Below are 19823 nucleotides of genomic sequence, written 5' to 3'. Positions count from 1 at the left end.
TTTTCACTTTTCTTGTTTCTGGTTTGGTCTTGTTTCTTTCTCTGCCTGGTATTTTTGACTAAATCTCAGGTGTTTTATGTGAAAAATTAAGAAGGCTGTAGATGATAGGACTTCCTACATATAGAAGGATTTAATCTTCTGGGTTGTAGACCTTGTTTGGGTAGGTCTGTCTGTAGACTGCCCTTACTCCAGAGCCCTTTTGTCCTGGCAGAGTCAGAACTCCCGACTTTGGTCTCCCAGCACTACAGTATTGCCAAAGGCTTTGTTCAGCATTTTAGCCTCTCCACTGTTGCTTTCTGCTTGGTTCTTATTTTTTTCCTTTGGTTTTTGTGCAGCTTAGTTCATTGAGGAAAATGTGCATGCAGCATCTTGGGACCCCCTTACATTTCTCCTCTCAATGTCTCCAGCTCCGGCTTCTGTCTCTTTAGTCTGGTGAGGTTGCAAAAGCTCCCAGCTGCTGCTTTTGGCTGTGTGCTATTTGTAGCTCTAGGAATCGGCAAATTCCTTGAGGAAAAGAGGAGGCCAATATGGGGCTTCCATGGATGGGCTTTCTAATTCTGGGATCTTAGCCTTTTATGTCCTATCTGCCTTTGTTTTTTTTCTGATGGCTTCCATCCTTTGCTTTATGTCATTTCTCCAGCTTTTATACTTGTTCTCAACAGGAGAGTAGATGTGATCCAGATTATGCTATTGTGGTCAGAAGTGGAAGCCTTTCATTACACTTAGAATAAAGTCTGTGCTCCTTTCCTCTGGCACATAAAACTCACCCTGGTCAGCCTTTTGCCTGTCTCTTTTGTACCTTATTCCCACACCCAGTAGCTCCAGCCACATTGGATTTCTTTTCTCATTGACTATATCAAACTTTCTCCCAACTTAGGGACTTTGCATTAAGTCCTTTGATGGCTCTTCCTTAGATTTTTGCATAGAGCTGGCTCTTTGATATTATTTCATTTCAGTTCGCTACTGAGGATGAACAAAATGCTATCATCATTATATGACTAACAGATTTTTGCATGGAGCCAGCTCCTTTATATTTTCATCTCAGTTTGTTATAGCATAAGAGATTTCCCTGTCTTTTCAGGGCAGCTCCTAGTCACCCTGATTTATTTTCATCATAGCACATTTCAGTCACTACCTGAAGTTATTTTATTTACTTGCTTAATTTCCATTTCTCCACTATAGGATAAGCTGTGTTCCTGCCTGGTGTGTGGTAGATTCTCAATAAAAATCCTTTGAACAAATAAATAAATAAACAAGTAATCACTGATTCTGAAAGGAATTTTTTTCACTGATTCAATGATTTGAATTTTTTCAAATAATCACTGATTCTGAAAGGAATTATTGTTTGAAAACCTCAGTAAGGTGTAAGGGTATACTATTTCTTTGCCCTAATAGTTTTTTTATGTGGAATATTCTATAAAATAACCACTTTTACACATTTATGGTACAATGATGACTAACGTTTTGTTCATCCTGATAATCAGATCTTGAACTACATTTTATATACAGAGCTTTGTTATATTCATTATCATACTAGTGTTAATTATATTTTTGTTCACATTCTCTAGAGTTACTTAATCTGTGCTAATAACTCTTTATCACCCAAAATATTTAATTATCTAAAACTATTAGTACAACTTTGTATTGGTTTTACATGAAATGACTGTTTTTAAGGTAATTTGTTGTTTCTTTATTTAACAGGAATGGTTTTTAGGAAAAGCATTACATGATGAAGAATCTACAATAATTCACCATTATGCCTTTTCCGAGAATCCTACAGTTTTTAAGTATCCAGACTTTGCTGCAGGCTGGGCCTTAAGTATTCCACTTGTAAACAAGTAAGAATTTATTGGACTTTTTTGTGGGGGGAGCAAGAGGGGTGTGCATTCAACTTTAATTTCATTGAGTACTGTAACTGATGGATCTCAGGATCTCAAATGAGTTTTTCAGCCAGAGGCAGTGTGTGGTAAGACCTGGAAAAGGAGCCAGGTGCCTGAGGGTTTCTGCTTCTGCGCTGTCATTTACTAGACCCTTCAGATAAATCATTCAACCTTTCTGTACTTCTTACTCATCCACAAAATAATAAGTTGTGAGACTACGGGAGAACACAGAAGTGCTGTGAGAACCATGCACATGAAAGCATCATTACTATTGTTAAGGGATCTACTTAGCTATGGATGTAACTTTGATCACCTCCAAGAAAATGAATCAGTACCATGCTGGGGTTGAGAGTTGATGACTCGTCATGTGCATGGCTGTGCATACTTAAACACGGCCCAGGCAGTAGGGACATCTAGTGGAAGGTGCTAAAGGTATACCTAGGTACTTGTGTGTATAATCACAATGGTACTCTGTTAGATGTGGAAAGTGAAGACGGTTAAATTGTAATTCAGGAGATATGATTGTTGACAGGCCCTTTAGATTAATTGTATGTTTTTGTTCTCTAGGGAGTGGAAAGCTGGTAAAGCACTTGTGGCTTTGATATCTTCAGAGATGAAAGACTTTCTATCATTAAGTGTCCTGTTTCTAGGATTTGGGGTCTTTTAAATCTTTTTAGCCCCTTGTAGATATACAGGACAGTACATTCCTTTTCATTCATGGCTGGCCAAAACTTCTTGACTACTCCTTTCACGTTTGAAAGTTCTCTGTAGTGTGATGCCCTCCTTTCCAGTGTAGAATCCAAACAACAAAACCCCCTTTGTTTCCTAGCCTGCCTTGCTAGGAAGGAAGCAGCCGTATGTTGTAGGTTCCATCAGGTAAATGTGTTATGTTTGTCTGTATATTTTTGGGAACTGAATTGTGTGGGGAAGGAGACAGAGCATGGGGGGAACATTCGAATTGAGATTCGTGGCTGAGGGAGAGTCATTTGCGGAGAGAAGTTAACAGCAGCTTCCTGATGATGGCAGAGTCTGAAGCTCCCAAGCTGCTCATTTCTGTGGTACAAATCAGGTGGTTCTTGGAATCTCACCTTAAAGTCTGTTTACTCAGACTTTTCAGTAATTCCATGAGCCATCTGTATCCTTTAATAAATGTACATTATGCTTTAGCCACAGCGGACTGTTTTTGTTTCCGATTAAGATCCTTGACTCACACACTCAGTCCTGGGACGGCCAGGCAAGGATGCCCTTCTCCTGGCCCCTAGCAAGCATGCCTAAGAGCATCTGCACAGTTTTCCTCCCTTTATTCTTAGAAGGGTCAAGGAGGAAGGGGAGTGAAGACCAGAAAAAGTAGTGCTCGTTGCCTTCTCACCCTCTACTAGTCTGCCTGGTTCTGTGCTCTGCAGGGAAGAGGGGAATATGTTCTGCCCTTCAGCAGCCTTGGGTCATGTTTCTTCTCAAATTAAATACACTTTGGTTTGCTATAGGTTGAGGACCAGGAGCTCCCAGGACACTCTTTTCCCACAGTGTCCAGCAGCCTGATGTTGGGGCCTGTTCAGCTACCTTTGTTGAGTCTGGACTCTTAATGAATAGAAGCTGTGACCTGAACTTAGTAGGCTGAGCCCCTGTCCCTTCTCCCTTCTTCATGTATTCTTCTCATCCTCCACCACAGGAGGCTTCCTCTAGCCTTCCTTGTTCTGTGTCCAGTTGGCTTTACAGTATGGAAAGATTTGGTGTGACTTCTTTGTGAGAGAAGTCCCAACTCCTGCATAATCCTGTTTCTCTCCCGTTTCCCGTATGCTGTGGAAATCCCTTGAGAGAGGAACAAACACAGCTATAGCCGCCTCTGTAAAGTGCTGTGAGTGCAGCAGGTGTTTCTTCCTTCGGGACTAAAGAGGAAACCAGGGGACCCAGGAACAGCTATATGGCAAGCAGGGGGCCTAATCCTTTCCCTGAAGCCAGGTGAGCTCTTTTCTTCGTCACTGCCTTCTGATCCAGGAGGCCTCTCATCTTGAAGGCAAATCCTATAGTCTAGAGTTTTACCTTCCTTCTTCCCATCACAATTTCCTGTCTTCCTCTAGCAAGGCTTTCTTGGAGACCTCTTGATGCTGAATTCAATTAAGTTTTTGTTGAATTGGGTGTTAGAAGTAACTATTTATTCTTGCTTCCTTTGACTGTCTTAACCAGGTGCAGATGGATGGAAGACATCCTGTTTGAATACATTTTGACTTCTGGCATCCCTGTGTAGGGCAGTTCAGCTCAACTCGTATTGGCTGACATGCTGGCATTAAGTATAATCTGTTTGAGGAAACCTCTGCCCTCTGCTTCATTGCTCATAAGTGTAGCAGCACCCAGAGCACTGGCCAGTTCTGTTGGCTCTGGCTAGTGCTCACCTCATTACTATCCCATGCTCACCACATGACCAGCTTCTGGAGATTTGTGAACCAGGGTTGCAGGTTGCGCACTAGCCAAGATGTTAGCCTTGTTAAGGGGCAAATTTATGTTATGGATTATCTGGCATTTTGCAAGGTAGTCCCACAGGAGACCACACACAGGTCCATGAATCCCTTCCCTGTTGTGTTTGTGAGATCATTGAACACATCTGTTGACAAGGTAAGGCAGCCAGTGCAGCTTCCATAGGGACCACATAGCTCTCTTTCTAGTCAAGTTTAACAGTATTTAGGGGAGAGAACTGAGGGCCTCATCACTGCAGCAAGGTGTGTAGGTATCTTACTCTCTTTGGGCTGCTACAAGAAAATGCCATAAACCGGGAAGCTTATAAACAACAACAGTTTTATTTCTCATAGTTCTGGAGACTGAAGTCCAAGATCAAGGCACTGGCAGATTCAGTGTCTCATGAGGGCTGGCTTTCTGGTTCCTTTCCTTCTTGCTGTGGCCCCTCATGTGGCAGAAGGGGTGAGGGGTCTTTTTTATAATGGTGCAGTCCCATTCATGAGAGTTCCCTCCCCAGGCCTCATCACCTGCCAAAGGCCCTGCCTCCTAATAACATCACCTTGAGGGGTAGGACTTCAGCCTATGAATTTGAGAGGGAACACAAACATTCAGACCATAGCAATGGGGAACTTTGACTACGGGAATTAAGGCCAAGAGGTTAATCTTTTTCACAGAGCTCAGGAAATTCCTAGCACTTCTCCTGTGACTCCAATATGAGAGAGTAGTGAGGCACCAGATAGCCTTCTGCATGGTGTGTCATCTGCTCGTCACAACGCTGAACAGTGACCAACAAACTGTAGAATAGTTCATTAATATCCAGCAAAAACAAAGCAAAATAAATATGCAGACTCTATCATAGTGCCATATTTAAAATTCTAGTTATCTTAGATCATATTTCCTTTCCTTCGGATGCCAGCAAGTAATCAAGCAAATAAAATGATATAACCTGTCTGGCATAGCTGCTATCTTGTGATCAAGATATATCTTAAAATGGCTTTCTAGTGGGGATTCTTATTTATTCTTCAAGAAATTGGTATTATACTTAGGACTAAAGGAAGGATAAAGTATCCATTAGCCCCAGCAACTGCAACATTGGTTCTTCCTAGCTGTTTGGTTTTTTTTCCAATTCAAAGCTAATGTGCTGACTATTTTTTCCTATTATTAGCAGCTACATCATTTAGCATGCTTTGGATGCAAGTAATAGGAAGCAACTCAAAGTGGATTAAGGAAATACTATTGCTATAATTGGGGTGAGGTCTATGGTTGGTTGAACCAGCAGTTTATCAGTATCATTGAGGACCTACGCTGAAGCCTAGAGTACACAGAATCCATTTATCCTAAATCTGGTTCCTCTGGTGGTTTCAAAACAATAAGGGCTGCATATTTCCTATTTATATCCAATAGTAAATAGCCTGTTCCCAACCATGAATGGTAAGTCCTTATGCTCAGTCTGGTTGGGCTAACTGCATGTATGTTCTAATCCCCAGATTATTAACAGTTGCCAGGAATTTCGTTGATTATTAGAATTATTAGAATTTTCACTTCTAATCCCCAGATTATTAACAGTTGCTAGGGAATTTCATTGATGATTCTGGCTGGCCCAGAGTAATCAATCTCTGACTCTGGAGCCTGTTTAATTGTTGGGCTCAAAATTAATTAAAACCAGAATTTGTTTAGGAATAATGAAGGGGAAACTCTGTATTGTACAGACAACCAACAGTGCCAGTCCAGAAATGCCAGTTCCCTTTGTATCCTTTCCTTGACTTTATGGCCCACATTGTAGGTAGGGCAACAACTTACAGTTAACTTAAATATTTCTTCTGCCTTAGTCTCCAGGACAACTGGTTACCTTAAATTTCATAAGACATACTTTCTTAAGCTATTTCCCACCAAAACTTTATTGGATGTGAGTTTTGGGTTCACACTGCCTAATATTTCTTGGCAATCCATGCATTTGATCAATTAAAACTATTGTTTTAATTTTTAGATTTTTGGAGAAATTTTCATTAACTTCCAATAAGATGATTTCTTCAAATATATGTTGTTACAGGACAGTGTTAACTGGTTTTCACCATTGTTTTTTCACCAGCAAACCTTATCTAGATTTCGCTCAGCAGGCTGCTCTGTTGACTGATTCACAAGTGGGACTGAAAAAGTCAGCTAGGAGTTTTCCTGGTGTTGCATTGAGAGGGCCTTCAGTCATTTGCACATCTGTAGTTTAGGTGGTTTTGTCATTCGAACTGTGCTATTGGGGCCATGACTTAATACCTTCTAAATATTAGGAAAGCTAAGTACCAAATGTCATATTTCCCAGGAACTGAACATTTAATGAGGAAACGTTTCATCTGAGTAACTGGAATTTCTGGCTTTCATTGGTTTCTTGGTATTGTTGGTTACTGAAACTAACATTGGAAAAACGCTGTTACCTTGCTTGGTGTATAAAAAAATGAAACCCAGTTACTACAACTAGGTATTGCCTTTTTAGTTAGTTGGTCATCCTGCACACTCTTAGAACTTGAACATGTTTGCAAGGTGACTGGGTGACTGACATAGACCTGAGGTGGCATGTGAGGCTAACTCCTCTAGAAGGCTGTGATATTGAGGTAAACATGACTTGGTTATGGTATACTCTGTGGGCTGCAAGAGATTGCCACTGAAAGATAGTCAGGTACATATTCATTTGTCCTCTCATTAGTCCTTCTCTGTCTCAGAATTTTTTTTTCTCTTTTTCTTTTTCTTTTTTTTGAGATGGATTCTTGCTCTGTCACCCAGGATGGAATGCAGTGGTGGGAAATCTTGGCTCATTGCAACCTCTGCTTCCCAGGTTCAAGCAATTCTTCTGCCTCAGCCTCTCAAGTGGCTGGGACTACAGGTGTGCACCACCATGCTCAGCTAATTTTTGTATTTTTAGTAGAGATGGGGTTTTGCCATGTTGGCCAGGCTGGTCTTGAACTCCTGACCTTAGGTGATCCACCTGCCTTGGCCTCCCAAAGTGCTAGGATTACAGGTATGAGCCACTGCACCTGGCCCTGTCTCAGAAATTCTATCAGTGGTTTTTACTTTTTCTCCTTCGGAGGTTTCGCTCAACGAAAAATAATTTTCAAGGATTGAATGAGAAAGAAACTTGAAAAGTCAAAAAAAAATGGAGAGTATGTTTAAGGTAATAGTACTAAGGTATTTATTGACTGTTATGAAGGGGCCTATGAAACATGGCTATCTAACAGTGGAGGTCACATACCTCTTGGATTCTGATCACAACTTGGTGTTCCTTGCTTGTGACAATAAGCCTGGGTATGACTTTTCTGTCTTTGGAGCCTGAATAAAATGAATACTTACTCTCTGGGGTCTGTTTAAATTTTGAAGGCATGTGGCATGAATCCAAATCCCAAAGTTATCTTGATACAGTTTGTTTATGAAAACTTGCTCCAACTGAGCAGAATTCAAGTTGGACAAGATCTCATTTGCCAGGGCAGACTTTTTTTTCTCTAAGTATATATTGCAAGTGTATCTGAGGATGCAGTCTCTCAGTCCACCCCACTTATACTCACCGATCTGTGGACAAATATTGAACAGGAATGTGACAGATATTATATGGGGCTTCTTTTGGTGCTACCTTCTACCAAGGTATGTTAGTATCAGCTGTGAGACAAATTCTTTGTAATGAAACAAATTTATCTGTGTCTGTTTTCTGTCCTTCTTCTAATCAGAAGTGAATTCTTATAGAAAATTTTCACGGCCCAACCAACAGATGTAATTAAAAACAGTAGAAAAAAAAATGAAACTTAATACTATTGTTTCATTTTCTTTATACATTTTTTTTCTCTCTTTTTTTTTTTTTTGAGACAGGGTCTCTGTTGCTCAGGCTAGAGCATGGTAGCATGATCATAGTTCACTGCAGCCTCCAACTGCTGGGCTCAGGTGATCCTCCCACCTCAGCCTTCCAAGTAGCTAGGACTATAGTACGTGTCACCATGCTCAACTAATTTAAAATTTTTAAAAAATTGTTTTAAATTTTATGTTAAACTGTGTTGCCCAGGGTGGTCTCTAACTCCCAGCCTCAGGCAGTCCTCCTGCCTTTGCCTCCCAAAGTGCTGGGATTATAGACATGAGCTAATGTGCCCAGCCTATTCTTCCTTTTAAAAATCACTATTTTTTCTTTGTAGTGAAACTATGTATTAGGAGGTTTTTAATTTAAACTAATGGTCTAGTCTTCAGCTCTATAAAGAAATACAGAGCTATATGGTATTTTGGTGATTTGGGTAAGTATTCCTCCCTTGTTAACTTTGAATCAAAGAATATATTGCCTAATTCATTTCAGGGAGCTCACGGAGTGCTCATTGTACCAAGATACAGTGGGCAGTGCTGGCAAGACAAAGAAGAAAGTATAGCACAGAGAGAGCTGTGTGCACACCAGATTTTAATGCATGTGATAAAGCTGATAGGTCTGTACTTTGTACTCTGGTGGTCAGGGAAGTTTCCATTTACTCTGGTGAGCAAGTCTGGAAAAGTTTTACAGAGAAGTTACCCATGACTTTGGTGCTGACAAGTTTGCTCAGCAAAGGTTGGGTTCAGGCACTCCAGGCAGATGTCTGGAGGGAGAGAACAATGAGGAGTCATGTGCTCTGGGTGTAGCAAGTGGGTGCTATGAAGCTGCAGATGGTCAGGGGAATGGTGTGGCCCTCAAGTCTGGTTCAGGAGTTTCGGGCTTTATTCTATAGGGGAAAAGAGCCACTGAAAAAATTTTAAACAAGACAGTGACTTGAAATAAAACTGTGATTCTTCTCCCAAACCTCATACTTTTTCCCCATAAAATCCAGCAAGATTCATTAAAGTAAGAAACAAAAAGTGGCCATGTCTGTTTCTCAAGCACAATTTATTTTTCCCTTTCCTTTTTCTTTCTCTGTCATTATTTAGTGTAAAGAATGTTTTTGTCTTGTTTGACATTTCTTTTGGTTAAAAAAATCAAACTGTCTCTATTTTCTAGGCTTACCAAGAGACTAAAGAGTGAATCTCTGAAATCCGACTTTACAATAGATTTAAAACATGAGGTATGTCATGTTTTGTTTGATTAAAAGTCCTAGTAATCAATAATTCATGTCCTTTGATATAAAAAGTGTTTTGCATTTCCTAACCATGCATTTTCCCCACCCACATCTGTCTTTTCCCCATAGGGATAATTTCACAGCACTCCAGTGAATTAGATCCTATCATTTTTTTTTTTTTTTAGATGGAGTTTCGCTCGTTACCCAGGCTGGAGTGCAATGGCGCAATCTCGGCTCACCGCAACCTCCGCCTCCTGGGCTCAGGCAATTCTCCTGCCTCAGCCTCCTGAGTAGCTGGGATTACAGGCACGCGCCACCATGCCCAGCTAATTTTTTGTATTTTTAGTAGAGACGGGGTTTCACCATGTTGACCAGGATGGTCTCGATCTCTCGACCTTGTGATCCACCCGCCTCGGCCTCCCAAAGTGCTGGGAAGGATCCTATCATTTTAAGCTCATTTCAGTTATGTAGGTGAAGACAGAAGAGTGGAAAAGGTTGCATCTTGTGATTCATTAAAAGTACCCTACTTGGTGCTTTGGTTGTACATATGCCACTATAGATTAAATTCATACCCCTAATTCATACCTTGAAACCTGAGCCCCAGTGAAATGGTCTTTGGAGGTGGACCTGTGGGAGATGGTAAGGGTATGAGAGTGGAGCCTTCATGAATGGAATTAACACTCAAGAGGCTCCAGGGAGTTTCCTTGCCCTTTCTACCATGTGAGGACACAGCTAGAAGTGCCATCCATGAACCAGGAAGCAGACCCTCACCACTGAATCTGCTAGTCCCTTGATCTTAGACTTCCCAGCCCACAGAACTGTGAGAAATAAATTTGTTATTTAGATTCCACTCAGTCTATGGTATTTTATTGTAGCAGCCTGAACAGACTAAGACATAAGACTTTGTTGTGTGTCTGTGGTTGGCCCTCTGGAGCAGAATTGAGCCAATTGGTCCCAAGCAGGCAGCCTAGAGCCCTAACCCTCCTGGTTTCTTCACATTTAGTGGACATCTGTAACCAGTTATCCTGAAGACAGGTGGCAGGTGTCCCATCATTAATCATTCTCAAATCATCATTAAGAATGCCCTTTTTGAATTTCATTTGTGGGCATGCCTGACTGTATAAAACAGTCTTGCCTCTCATTCTCTGCAGGAATCTGTATGTTGGGACATGAAGGTAAATCTTGGCATGTAATTCAGTCCAGCAGTGCTAATGTCCTTCCAGGGACAAGAAGGCACACACAAGACTTTCTAACTTCTCAGGTGTCTTTAAATGACAATACAGAATATTTGAGGGTAAATAAACATAATTCTTCTCTTCCACAAAGATGAAAAAAATGACTTGTTGAAAAACAAGTTCTGCCTAGATAGGTTTAAAGAAAAGTCAGCTCTAGTATAGATACTTAGGTTTGGAAATCTGCTAAATGTTGAATATATACAAAATAATATTTCTAACATATATGAAGGGTATAAAGATTAATGAACAGAATACTTAAGTAGCTTGCCTGGTTTAAGAAGGAGACCACTACCAGTTACCTTGAAGCTACCTATGTGCTTCTCCAGGAGAGGTCTCCTTCCATCTCCCCAAACTAAACTCTCTTGAAATTCTCTCCCTCTTCCTTTTCTTCGTATTTTATTATGTATGAATGTGTTTCTGAATAACATGTAATTTTGCATCCTTTTGGGCTTCATATAAACAAAACTGTATACAAATGATGCAGGATGTTTTTGCTCCTTAGTTCAGCTGATCTGGAATCTTGTCTTACGACCAGGAAGAATTAGGCACACAGACTGAAGGATGAGGAGGGTGGAATTTGTTTAAGTGAAAGGAAAGCTCTTAGCAAAGAGAGGGGGTCCTGCCAGCAGGTTTTCATCTCATAAAATGAAATCTGGGGGCCCCACACATGAGTTTAAGAGGCCACTCTCCTCCCCTCCATAAGGCGCAAATTCCTGGTGGCTCTACCCCAATCCCCCAGTGCGTTTGGGCCTCCGGTCTGCTGTGGGCATGCCCAGGCAAGCCTACTGTGGAGGTTCCCTTATCCACACAAAACATATGGTGTAAATAAACACTTGTGGGGCAGATCAGAGATTCTCCAGGGATCCTTCCCTATTTGCCTAGGCATTTGGCTGTCTCCCACCTCTGTCACAAATACTGTTCTAATTTGAGACTCATCCATGTTGATGCATGCAGCTCTAATTAACTTGTTTTTACATTCTGTACTAGTCTCCCATATGACCATAATTATTTATTTATGTCTTGTTAATGGGCTTCTAGGTGGCTACTGGTTTTTTGCTATTACAACCATTGCTTCTGTGAATAATTTTGATGTGTGTTATGATGATCATCTTCAAAAGCTGCTCGAAGGCAGAGGCTTTTAAACTTTTTTTTTTTTACTATGACCCACTTAAAAAAATAAGTTTTCATCGTGACCCAGGATATTTGTGTGTGTGCTTGTGTTCTTGTTAATTGATTTCTAACAGTATTATTGTAGTCTATAAAATAGTCATTTGAAACACTTTTTGGCTTACTTTATGGCCTAGCTCATGTTCCGTTTTCATATCTGTTAGATTGAAGAAGGTATTAATGATGCTTTTTAGAGATCTTATTTTCTTCCTTACTGCATTGCTTCAGTCCTTCATTCTACATTTGTTTTGTCTGCTTATCATCTACTAAGGGAGGAATATAGAAATCTTCCATAATAATGGTGGAGTTCTTTTATGGAACTGCCAACTCTTGCTTTTTATACTCTAGGGTTATGTTAATTAGCTGCATAGGAACTTAGAATTGTTGCATCCTCTTAGTGAATTTGTCTGTCTTTAGTAATACTCTTTGTCTTAATGTTTATTTTGTTTATATGAATATTTCTACGTAAGCATTTTTTGGTTGCTTGCCTCATAATCATTTTTTATCTTTTTCTTTCAACCCTTTTGTGTCCTTATCTTAAGATGTGTCTCTTTTAAAAAGGACATGCCTTCCCCACCCCCTCCATTGTGAAAATCTTTATCCTTAAACCTGAGAGCAAATTTACCTTTATGTTGATTGTAGTTACTGATATATTTGATTTCTATCACTTTATTTTGTACCACTCTCCTTATTTTCTATTTTTCTTTTTTAAACTTCCTTGTCTTCTTTATTTACTCATTTATTTATTAGTTCATGTTTTTCTTTTTCTGCTGTTTTGGAAGTTGTCTGTCTGTACTTTACTGATTATTTTAAATATGTTAACATGCATTCTTAACCTATCAATGGTTTATTAATAGCCAGAAAATGTGAGGTCCTTAGGATAATGTAACTCTGATTATTCCACTCCCAACTTACATGCAATTGTTGTTTAATATTTTTATCCCTTTTTCTTTTTACTCTGGAAACTTAGATATCATTACTTTATGCAGTTAACATTTGTATTAACTCATCATACATTTGCCATTGTTTCTGCTCATCATTCCATCTTGCTTCTTAGGCTTTCCAATTGCATCGTATTATTCTTCCTGAGGTGTATCCTTTAGAATTTCTTTTAGTGAGGTGGTAAATTCTCTCAATATTTTTTCTTTAACAATATTTATTTCAACCTTTTTTTTTTTTTTTTGAGACAGAGTCTCGCTTTGTCACCAGGCACCAGGCTGGAGTACAGTGGCGTAATCTCAGCTCACTGCAACCTCCGCCTCCCAGGTCCTAGCAATTCTCCTGCCTCAGCCTCCCAAGTAGCTGGAACTACAGGCACGTGCCACCACGCCCAGCTAATTTTTGTATTTTTTAGTAGAGATGGGGTTTCACCATGTTGGCCAGAATGGTCTCAATCTCTTGACCTCCTGATCTGCTCGCCTCGGCTTCCCAAAGTGCTGGGATTATAGGACAACCTAGTTTTTGAAGCATACTTACATCATGTAGACGATTCTAGGTTGCTAGTCATTTTCTGTCATCACAATGGTATGATTTCACTATATTGTGGTTTCTGTTATTAAGCAGAGAAATCAGTCCTTAGTCTAATGTGGTGCCTTTGTAGATAATTTGTCATTTTTCTGGCTCTTTTTAAGCTTCTTTGTCTTTGGTGTTCTGCGGTTTCACTATAATATGTCTGGATATAGACTCTTTTTTTTTCCTAATCCTGTTTAGGGTTTATTGGGCCTTTCTCTCGTAGGCTTATTAAGCAATTTTTGAAAAATTTCAGCCATTGTTTTCTCAACTCTTTTCTCATCCCTATTCTCTCTTTTACCTTCTCCCAGAACTTTAGACGGATGCTAGAGGTATGAACTTCTCTTTTACATTTTTCATCTCTATTTCTTGCTATGCTGCCTTATAGATAACTTTGGGGGCTTCATTCTTTAGTTTCTTAATTTTTTATTCATCACTGTCTAATATGCTATTAATCCTGTTAAATTTTCACTTTATTTTTTATTTCTAGAAGTTTTATTTAATTATTTTTCAAATGTGCTTGTTTTGTGTAATCTTTTTAAAAGATTTTTTCTCATGTTTTAAAATTTTTTTTCTTTGTAAAAATATATTAAGCACAGTAATTTTATAATTGGTTTGATAATTCTGATATCTGAAGTCTTTTGAGTCTGGTTAAATTATGTCAGCTGGCTCTCATTCATTATCTTCTTTCTTGTGAGTGATTTTTTTTCTCTGAGCAATTGTTCTGTGAGCATCCTTGTTCCTTTGAAAGAATCCTCTGAGGCTTATATTAAGGTTGTGGTTCCTTAGTAAGGATTTACATTAGTTTCTGCCTGTTGCTAGTGGGTTATATTGACTTGGGATAATTTGTCAGTTTGAGGTGTTTTGGAACCTCATAGGTGGCACAAATTAGGGAGGCCTGGCTTTCGGTTACAAAATCTAAGAGGAGATTTAGAAATTATTCTTTTCCATCTGTTTAGACCCATCGTCCGAGCTTTATGTAGGGGTTTGCTGTTAGCCACACCCCACCTTGGGCGGGTCATAGACTTCAGTCTCTTCACTCCTGTCAGGAACTCAAGCGTTGCCAGAGGTCAGCTGATACCTACTAGGGAAAACCGCTTGGTGCTTCTTTCCCCCCAGGATCTCACATTCCCATTTTTGTTCTCACAGGTTCTACACTTTTGTGCCAACTTAGCAATACATTTAAATATTGAAGGGCATTTTACCCAATGTTTTTGGAGTTTTAAGCAAGTTTGGGGTATGTAATTACCATACTGTAGGAAACTGGAGACAATAATAATAATATCTGAAATCTCTCTCTGTGATGATGTTGTAGAATGTGTTCTTCCCTAAAACCGCTTACTTTGGAATTTTTTAGAGGTCAGAATATTGATTCATAGTTAGTTTCTTATTGTTAGTAATAACATTATTGTTGGTATTATTATTGTTGATAATAGATTAGATTTATTCCCATGGAATTCCTGTTTTTTAAGTTTAAAAAGTCCTGTTGGATATTGACAAATTGATATGGTTCAACCTACTCTCTATGGAAGATGTGTTCTGCGTTCCCTTGAGATATTTTGTCCCTTCTTACACTTGTATTGACTGAGTTCTTTCATCACTGCCTGTCTCCTGTCTTGTGGCAGATTGCCCTCTACATCTGGGACAAAGGCGGAGGACCTCCCCTGACTCCAGTGCCCGAGTTTTGTACCAATGGTGTGGACTCCTACTGTGCTACCACATTCCATTCTTTTCTACCACTTTGTGTAAGTAACACAAGAAAAACTTTGCATATCCAAGGAAGAATTTAGATGTTGTGCATTATGTCATCCTAGCACTTTAAAATAAATTTTAGATTCAGGGCATACCTGTCCAAGTTTTGTTATAAGGGTATATTGCATGATGCTAAGGTTTGGGCTTCTATTGATTCTGTCACCCAAATAGTGAACATGGTACCCAATAGGAAGTTTTTCAAACCTTGATTTTCTTCCTTCCTCCCCTTTTTTAGAGTCCCCAGTATCTGTTGTTCCTATTTTTATGTTTGTGCATACCCAGTATTTAGCTCTCACTTGTAAGTGAGAACATACAGTATTTGGTTTTGTGTTTCTGCAATAATTCACATTGGATAATGGCGCCCAGCTGCATCCATGTTGCTGCAAAGTACATGCTTTCATTCTTTTTTATGGCGGCATAGTATTCCTTGGTATATCTGTACCACATTTTCTTTATTCAATCCACCATTAATGGGCATCTAGGTTGATTCCATGTCTTTGCTGTTGTGAATAGTGCTGCACTAGCATGTTACATACTGAAAATAAAATCAACATTTTCTCTGTGTCAGGTATGAACTATATATCTTGTCTCTAGTAATAACACTCCTACAAGGTAAGTACTATTGTAACTCCATCTTACAAATGAGAACAGAGAGGCACAGAGAAGCCAAGTGCTTGCTTATGGCTACACAGCTAGTAGGGAGGTAAGCGAGGGTTCTGATGGGCTCCCCTATACTCCAGAGCCTTTGTGAGGGACTGCCCACCATGGTGCTTTAGGGCTAGTGTGCCCAGAGTCATTTCTTTTGTTAATGATGTAGGATGCATTGATTGGAATTTCTATTCCATTTCCTAGAAGTGCAATTTCCAGTGCTTTCTGTGACACTCAAAGCAAGCCTTCTCCACAAGCCCAGACCCTTTATGTACTCTCTCAGGATGTGGCTCTGCCAGCCATTGAGAACTTTCAGAATGAACCCACTTGTTTTGGCAGACCCAAGGTGCAGCCCTAGTATAAGCCTGGAGACCCTGACACTCAGTAGGTGTTAACAGCTCTTCTCATAATGGAAAATATGTTCACCAACCTCAGATGGTGTCATCATTCTCATGTCAGTCACACAGAAGTCTGTGTGTGCCATTTTAACACACACACACACACACACAAACACACACCCACACCCCCAAAACACAGTGCAGTGTTGGGAGAGAATCTGTAATGTGTTTGCAGTTCCAGAGTGGGAGACCAGTCTTTCTAGGCAGAATGCTTGCTTGCTTTTTCAGTGCTCTCCTAGTGCTTTAAGTGACACGACAAAGCTGTGGTTAGATGTCACTATACACCAGCCCCAAATGATGTAGGAGTCATGATTGAAATATGACTTAGCAGGCCTAAGACAGGTAATGAAGGGGTCATAAAGGGATTGGGTGTGCCTTGTTGACAAATCCCTCTTTTTGCCCCCTTTCATCTGTGTGATCAGCCTGGGCTCTAGGACGACCCCCACCTCACCTCCACCAGGTGTTTGAAGGAATCCTACCTTTGGCAGAGGAGCAAACATCCTTAGCCTAGTGCTTAGGTAGCCAGTAAAGAGGCCTTAAAAATCTTTTCAACATTAAAGTCAGGCCAGGCCCAGAAAAGGACATCTCCTCTTATATTACACTAAAAAATCCCTCTCTTTCTCGCTTTTTGTCAAAATCTCCACCATCTGGAGAAAGGAAAGGAGAGGTAACTAAAATTTATTGGTCATTTTCTGTGTTCTTAATAAATTATAATAATAATAGCAGCCTTGCGGTGGTTATTATTTCCTTTTTCTAAACAAGCAGACTGAAATTCTGAGAGCTTAAGAAACTTGTTGAGGGGATGCACATTCTCTGCATGGCGGAGCAGGCAGGTCCAGGGCTGGCAGACAGAAAGGCTGTGTTGTCAGCTGACCTGTGGTTCCGTTTCTACCCTAAAACTTTATCCTGGAAATACGTTTGATATCCTTGACATTGGTTAATTTGAACTCTAGAGCATGTGAGATCTAACGTGGGTGTGAAGTTAAGATAACGCTGACTCATATATGCATATATTTTTTCTTCTTATTTTTTTTTTAGGGAAAGCCAGTGAAGAAGAAGGATATTTTTGTTGCAGTAAAAACATGCAAGAAATTTCATGGTGACAGAAGTACGTTTTGGGTTATTCATTTTATTCAATGTTTAAAATTCAAACTACCTTTTTAAAAAAAGTACAAATGAATTTTTTAGTATAAATTCAGGAAAGGGATAATGACAATTAGGATGTTGAAGTGAAGGCACTTATTAATCAGTATTCCTCACTGCACCATTTCGGTCACCAAGATCAATTAGGAAGGAAAATTTTGCATTGAAACATGAGTGGTCATAGCCAACACTGTTTATAGCAGTATTTTAAACTGGAAATGGAAAAGCTCAGTGTGACAGTATTGGAGACTGTGTGAAAAATGATCTATTTTGTCAAACAACGTACTAGGTCCATGTGTAGTCTCTAAACTGGATGAAGAATGTCAGAGGGGATATCAAGGTAACAGCATGCCAACAAAGAATACTCTCTTGAAGACTTTTTCTTCTTTTTCAATTTATTTCAAATGCATACTTTGGAACTTAATAAAGAGATGTATTTGCTCATGAGTAGATAATATTGGAGAAGAAGAAAAAGCTGCTGTACAGTGAATCTCTTCTTAAGGAAATCCTGGCATGTAGATTAATGTTGTTTTTATTCAGGTTTTTGATGTCATTACAGAATTCTGCTAAGTTGTGGTGATAATGTGAAAAAAAAAAAAAAGCCCATCCTAAATATAAATAGACATAATTTCTCTCTTTTTGCACCTTATTTCAAGCAACACTTTTCTGAAGTTGAAAATTAGGCAGTCTTTTGCATATTCTAATTTTAGTGTAGATTTTAATTTTTTTCCCTTGAAAAGACTGTCGATTTCACCAAGGATGTGATATTTATGTAGGAGAGATTTCTAAACCAACTGTCATTTTCATGGGATTGGAACTACTGGGAAAGTTCATTTATATATTTTATGGGATAATATAGTACATACAAATTATATTTTAAAGGAGAAGATGTTTTCCAAATAAAATATTATAGTTTGGGATTAAAGTATTGTCTAAGACATTAACATCAATTAAAATCCAGCTATGATCAATTAGATCATAAAAGTACATTAAGTATAAACCTTCACATTTGCCTAAAATAGCCACATTAAATGCCAAATCCTATTAAATCAGCCTAAATGAATATGTATATTTGTTATATAAGGAGTCTTAAGCTACTATGAAGAATCAGTATAGCAGTTAAAATAAAATTTTTATTTATCATAAATTTAACTTTAATATCCTTTAACTTTTTTCATAATGTGGAAGGGTTTGGTGGCATGATTTTGACAGATACTTTCTTTAAAAAGGTATTGGAGAAATGAACTATACTGCTTTTTGTTTTATGTCTTTTGCAGCAAGCAGGAACTGTTTGAGTTTATTTAATTGTTCTTGAAGCTATGCTTGGAGTAGCGATTGTTTTCCCAATATTAATGTTAAGGATGGTGTTGCTGGTATTTTTTCTTTGAAACACATTTTTCAAGTCACAGTGAATCACTAAAATTAGGGACACTCCTGTTGTACTTTTTGTATTCTACAGAAATGAAAAAAAAGTTGGTTAATTTTGATTTAGTAATTTTGAATAATCTAGTTTACTGCTTTCTTATTTTGCGTAAGTTTGAGATAATCTTTTTAGATATTCATGAAATTTCTTTCAGTTTGAATTTTGAGTCAAAAGTCCTTAAAAATTACAAAATCTTAAAAGCCCGTTAGGAGCATTAGAAACAAACCTCCCAAAGCCAGATGCATTGATGTACTGCTGTTAATTTGAATGTGGGATCATTGAAGTATGAGGCCTAAAATGTATCATGAAGTATTTATATTTGGGTTTCTGTGGTAAGCCATTTTTCAACTTGGATAGGTTTGTTTGAAAAGATAGTCTAAGGCAACAGGATTTCAGTGACTTTGAAGTCCATTTTGCATGACGGAGGTGTAACCTGCCAGGCCACTGGGCTCTGTTCCTTGTGTTAGAAGCCTAGTCCAACCATCAGTTGGCCTGAAGAGTTATCTAGTTCCATCACTTACAAGGACAACACCACACTGCTTCTAACTGCTCATCTTTTATACATTTTCTGGTATGTTTTTCACATATGTTCTGTCATCTAATTTCATGTTGACACTTCCTTGTGATATGATAATTACTGTTATTCACTTGTAGAAAAAGCTGAGTGTGGAATGATACACAACTGGCCCAGTTTCTTGTATCCTGTTGAGTAGCAGAGCCAAGGACTTCGGTTTTCTGGCTCCTAAATCCCATGTTTTTTTCTACCACAGCACAGCTATACTGTAATCTTCTTGTATATATTACAAACTCAGTGCTTGATGAATAGTCTTTGATACTCATGTTGATGTCCCGCAATGCTCAAGGTCAGTTTTGACTTGGCTGCGAAATTAGGCTTTCCATTTTTAGTAGCAATGGGGATGGCAAGGAATTGAAACCCACCAGGATCTAAAATACAAGTCGAGCTGAGAATGTAGACTGCCACTCCTGTCTAAGCATATCACTACTACAGTCAAGCAAATACATTGTCTGGGGTGTTTTTGTTTTTTCCATATTTTCCTTTCCCTGTGCACTCTGTGGTAGAAATACTTCAGTAACAAAGGCCAAGTGATGAAGGAAAAAAATCTAGGTAAGAAACTGTATTTATCTTTGCCAAGTTGAGAGTGGGCTGTACGGTT

At 39.0% G+C, this 19823-nt stretch overlaps 1 protein-coding gene across 6 annotated transcripts in view; it reads left to right on the top strand.

Moving 5' to 3' along the window:
• The window catches only part of B3GLCT (beta 3-glucosyltransferase), a 123230-nt gene that overhangs the window by 37086 nt on the left and 66321 nt on the right, over window positions 1-19823 (top strand). For all 6 annotated transcript variants that reach the window (XR_012514448.1, XR_012514449.1, XM_074387886.1 and 3 more), the window contains exons 8-11: window positions 1702-1838; window positions 9316-9379; window positions 14910-15029; window positions 17121-17190. Coding sequence is in view for 4 of the 6 variants with exons in the window: in XM_074387886.1 (XP_074243987.1) it covers window positions 1702-1838; window positions 9316-9379; window positions 14910-15029; window positions 17121-17190 (391 nt within the window). In the remaining 2 variants the exon portion in view is untranslated. The remainder of the gene's footprint in view (window positions 1-1701; window positions 1839-9315; window positions 9380-14909; window positions 15030-17120; window positions 17191-19823) is intronic.

The sequence above is a fragment of the Saimiri boliviensis genome, chromosome 16 (genome assembly GCF_048565385.1).
Source record: "Saimiri boliviensis isolate mSaiBol1 chromosome 16, mSaiBol1.pri, whole genome shotgun sequence".
NCBI lineage: Eukaryota > Metazoa > Chordata > Mammalia > Primates > Cebidae > Saimiri > Saimiri boliviensis.
The sequence above is the reverse complement of the archived record's forward strand: the minus strand, read 5'-3'. Positions and strand labels throughout refer to the sequence as shown.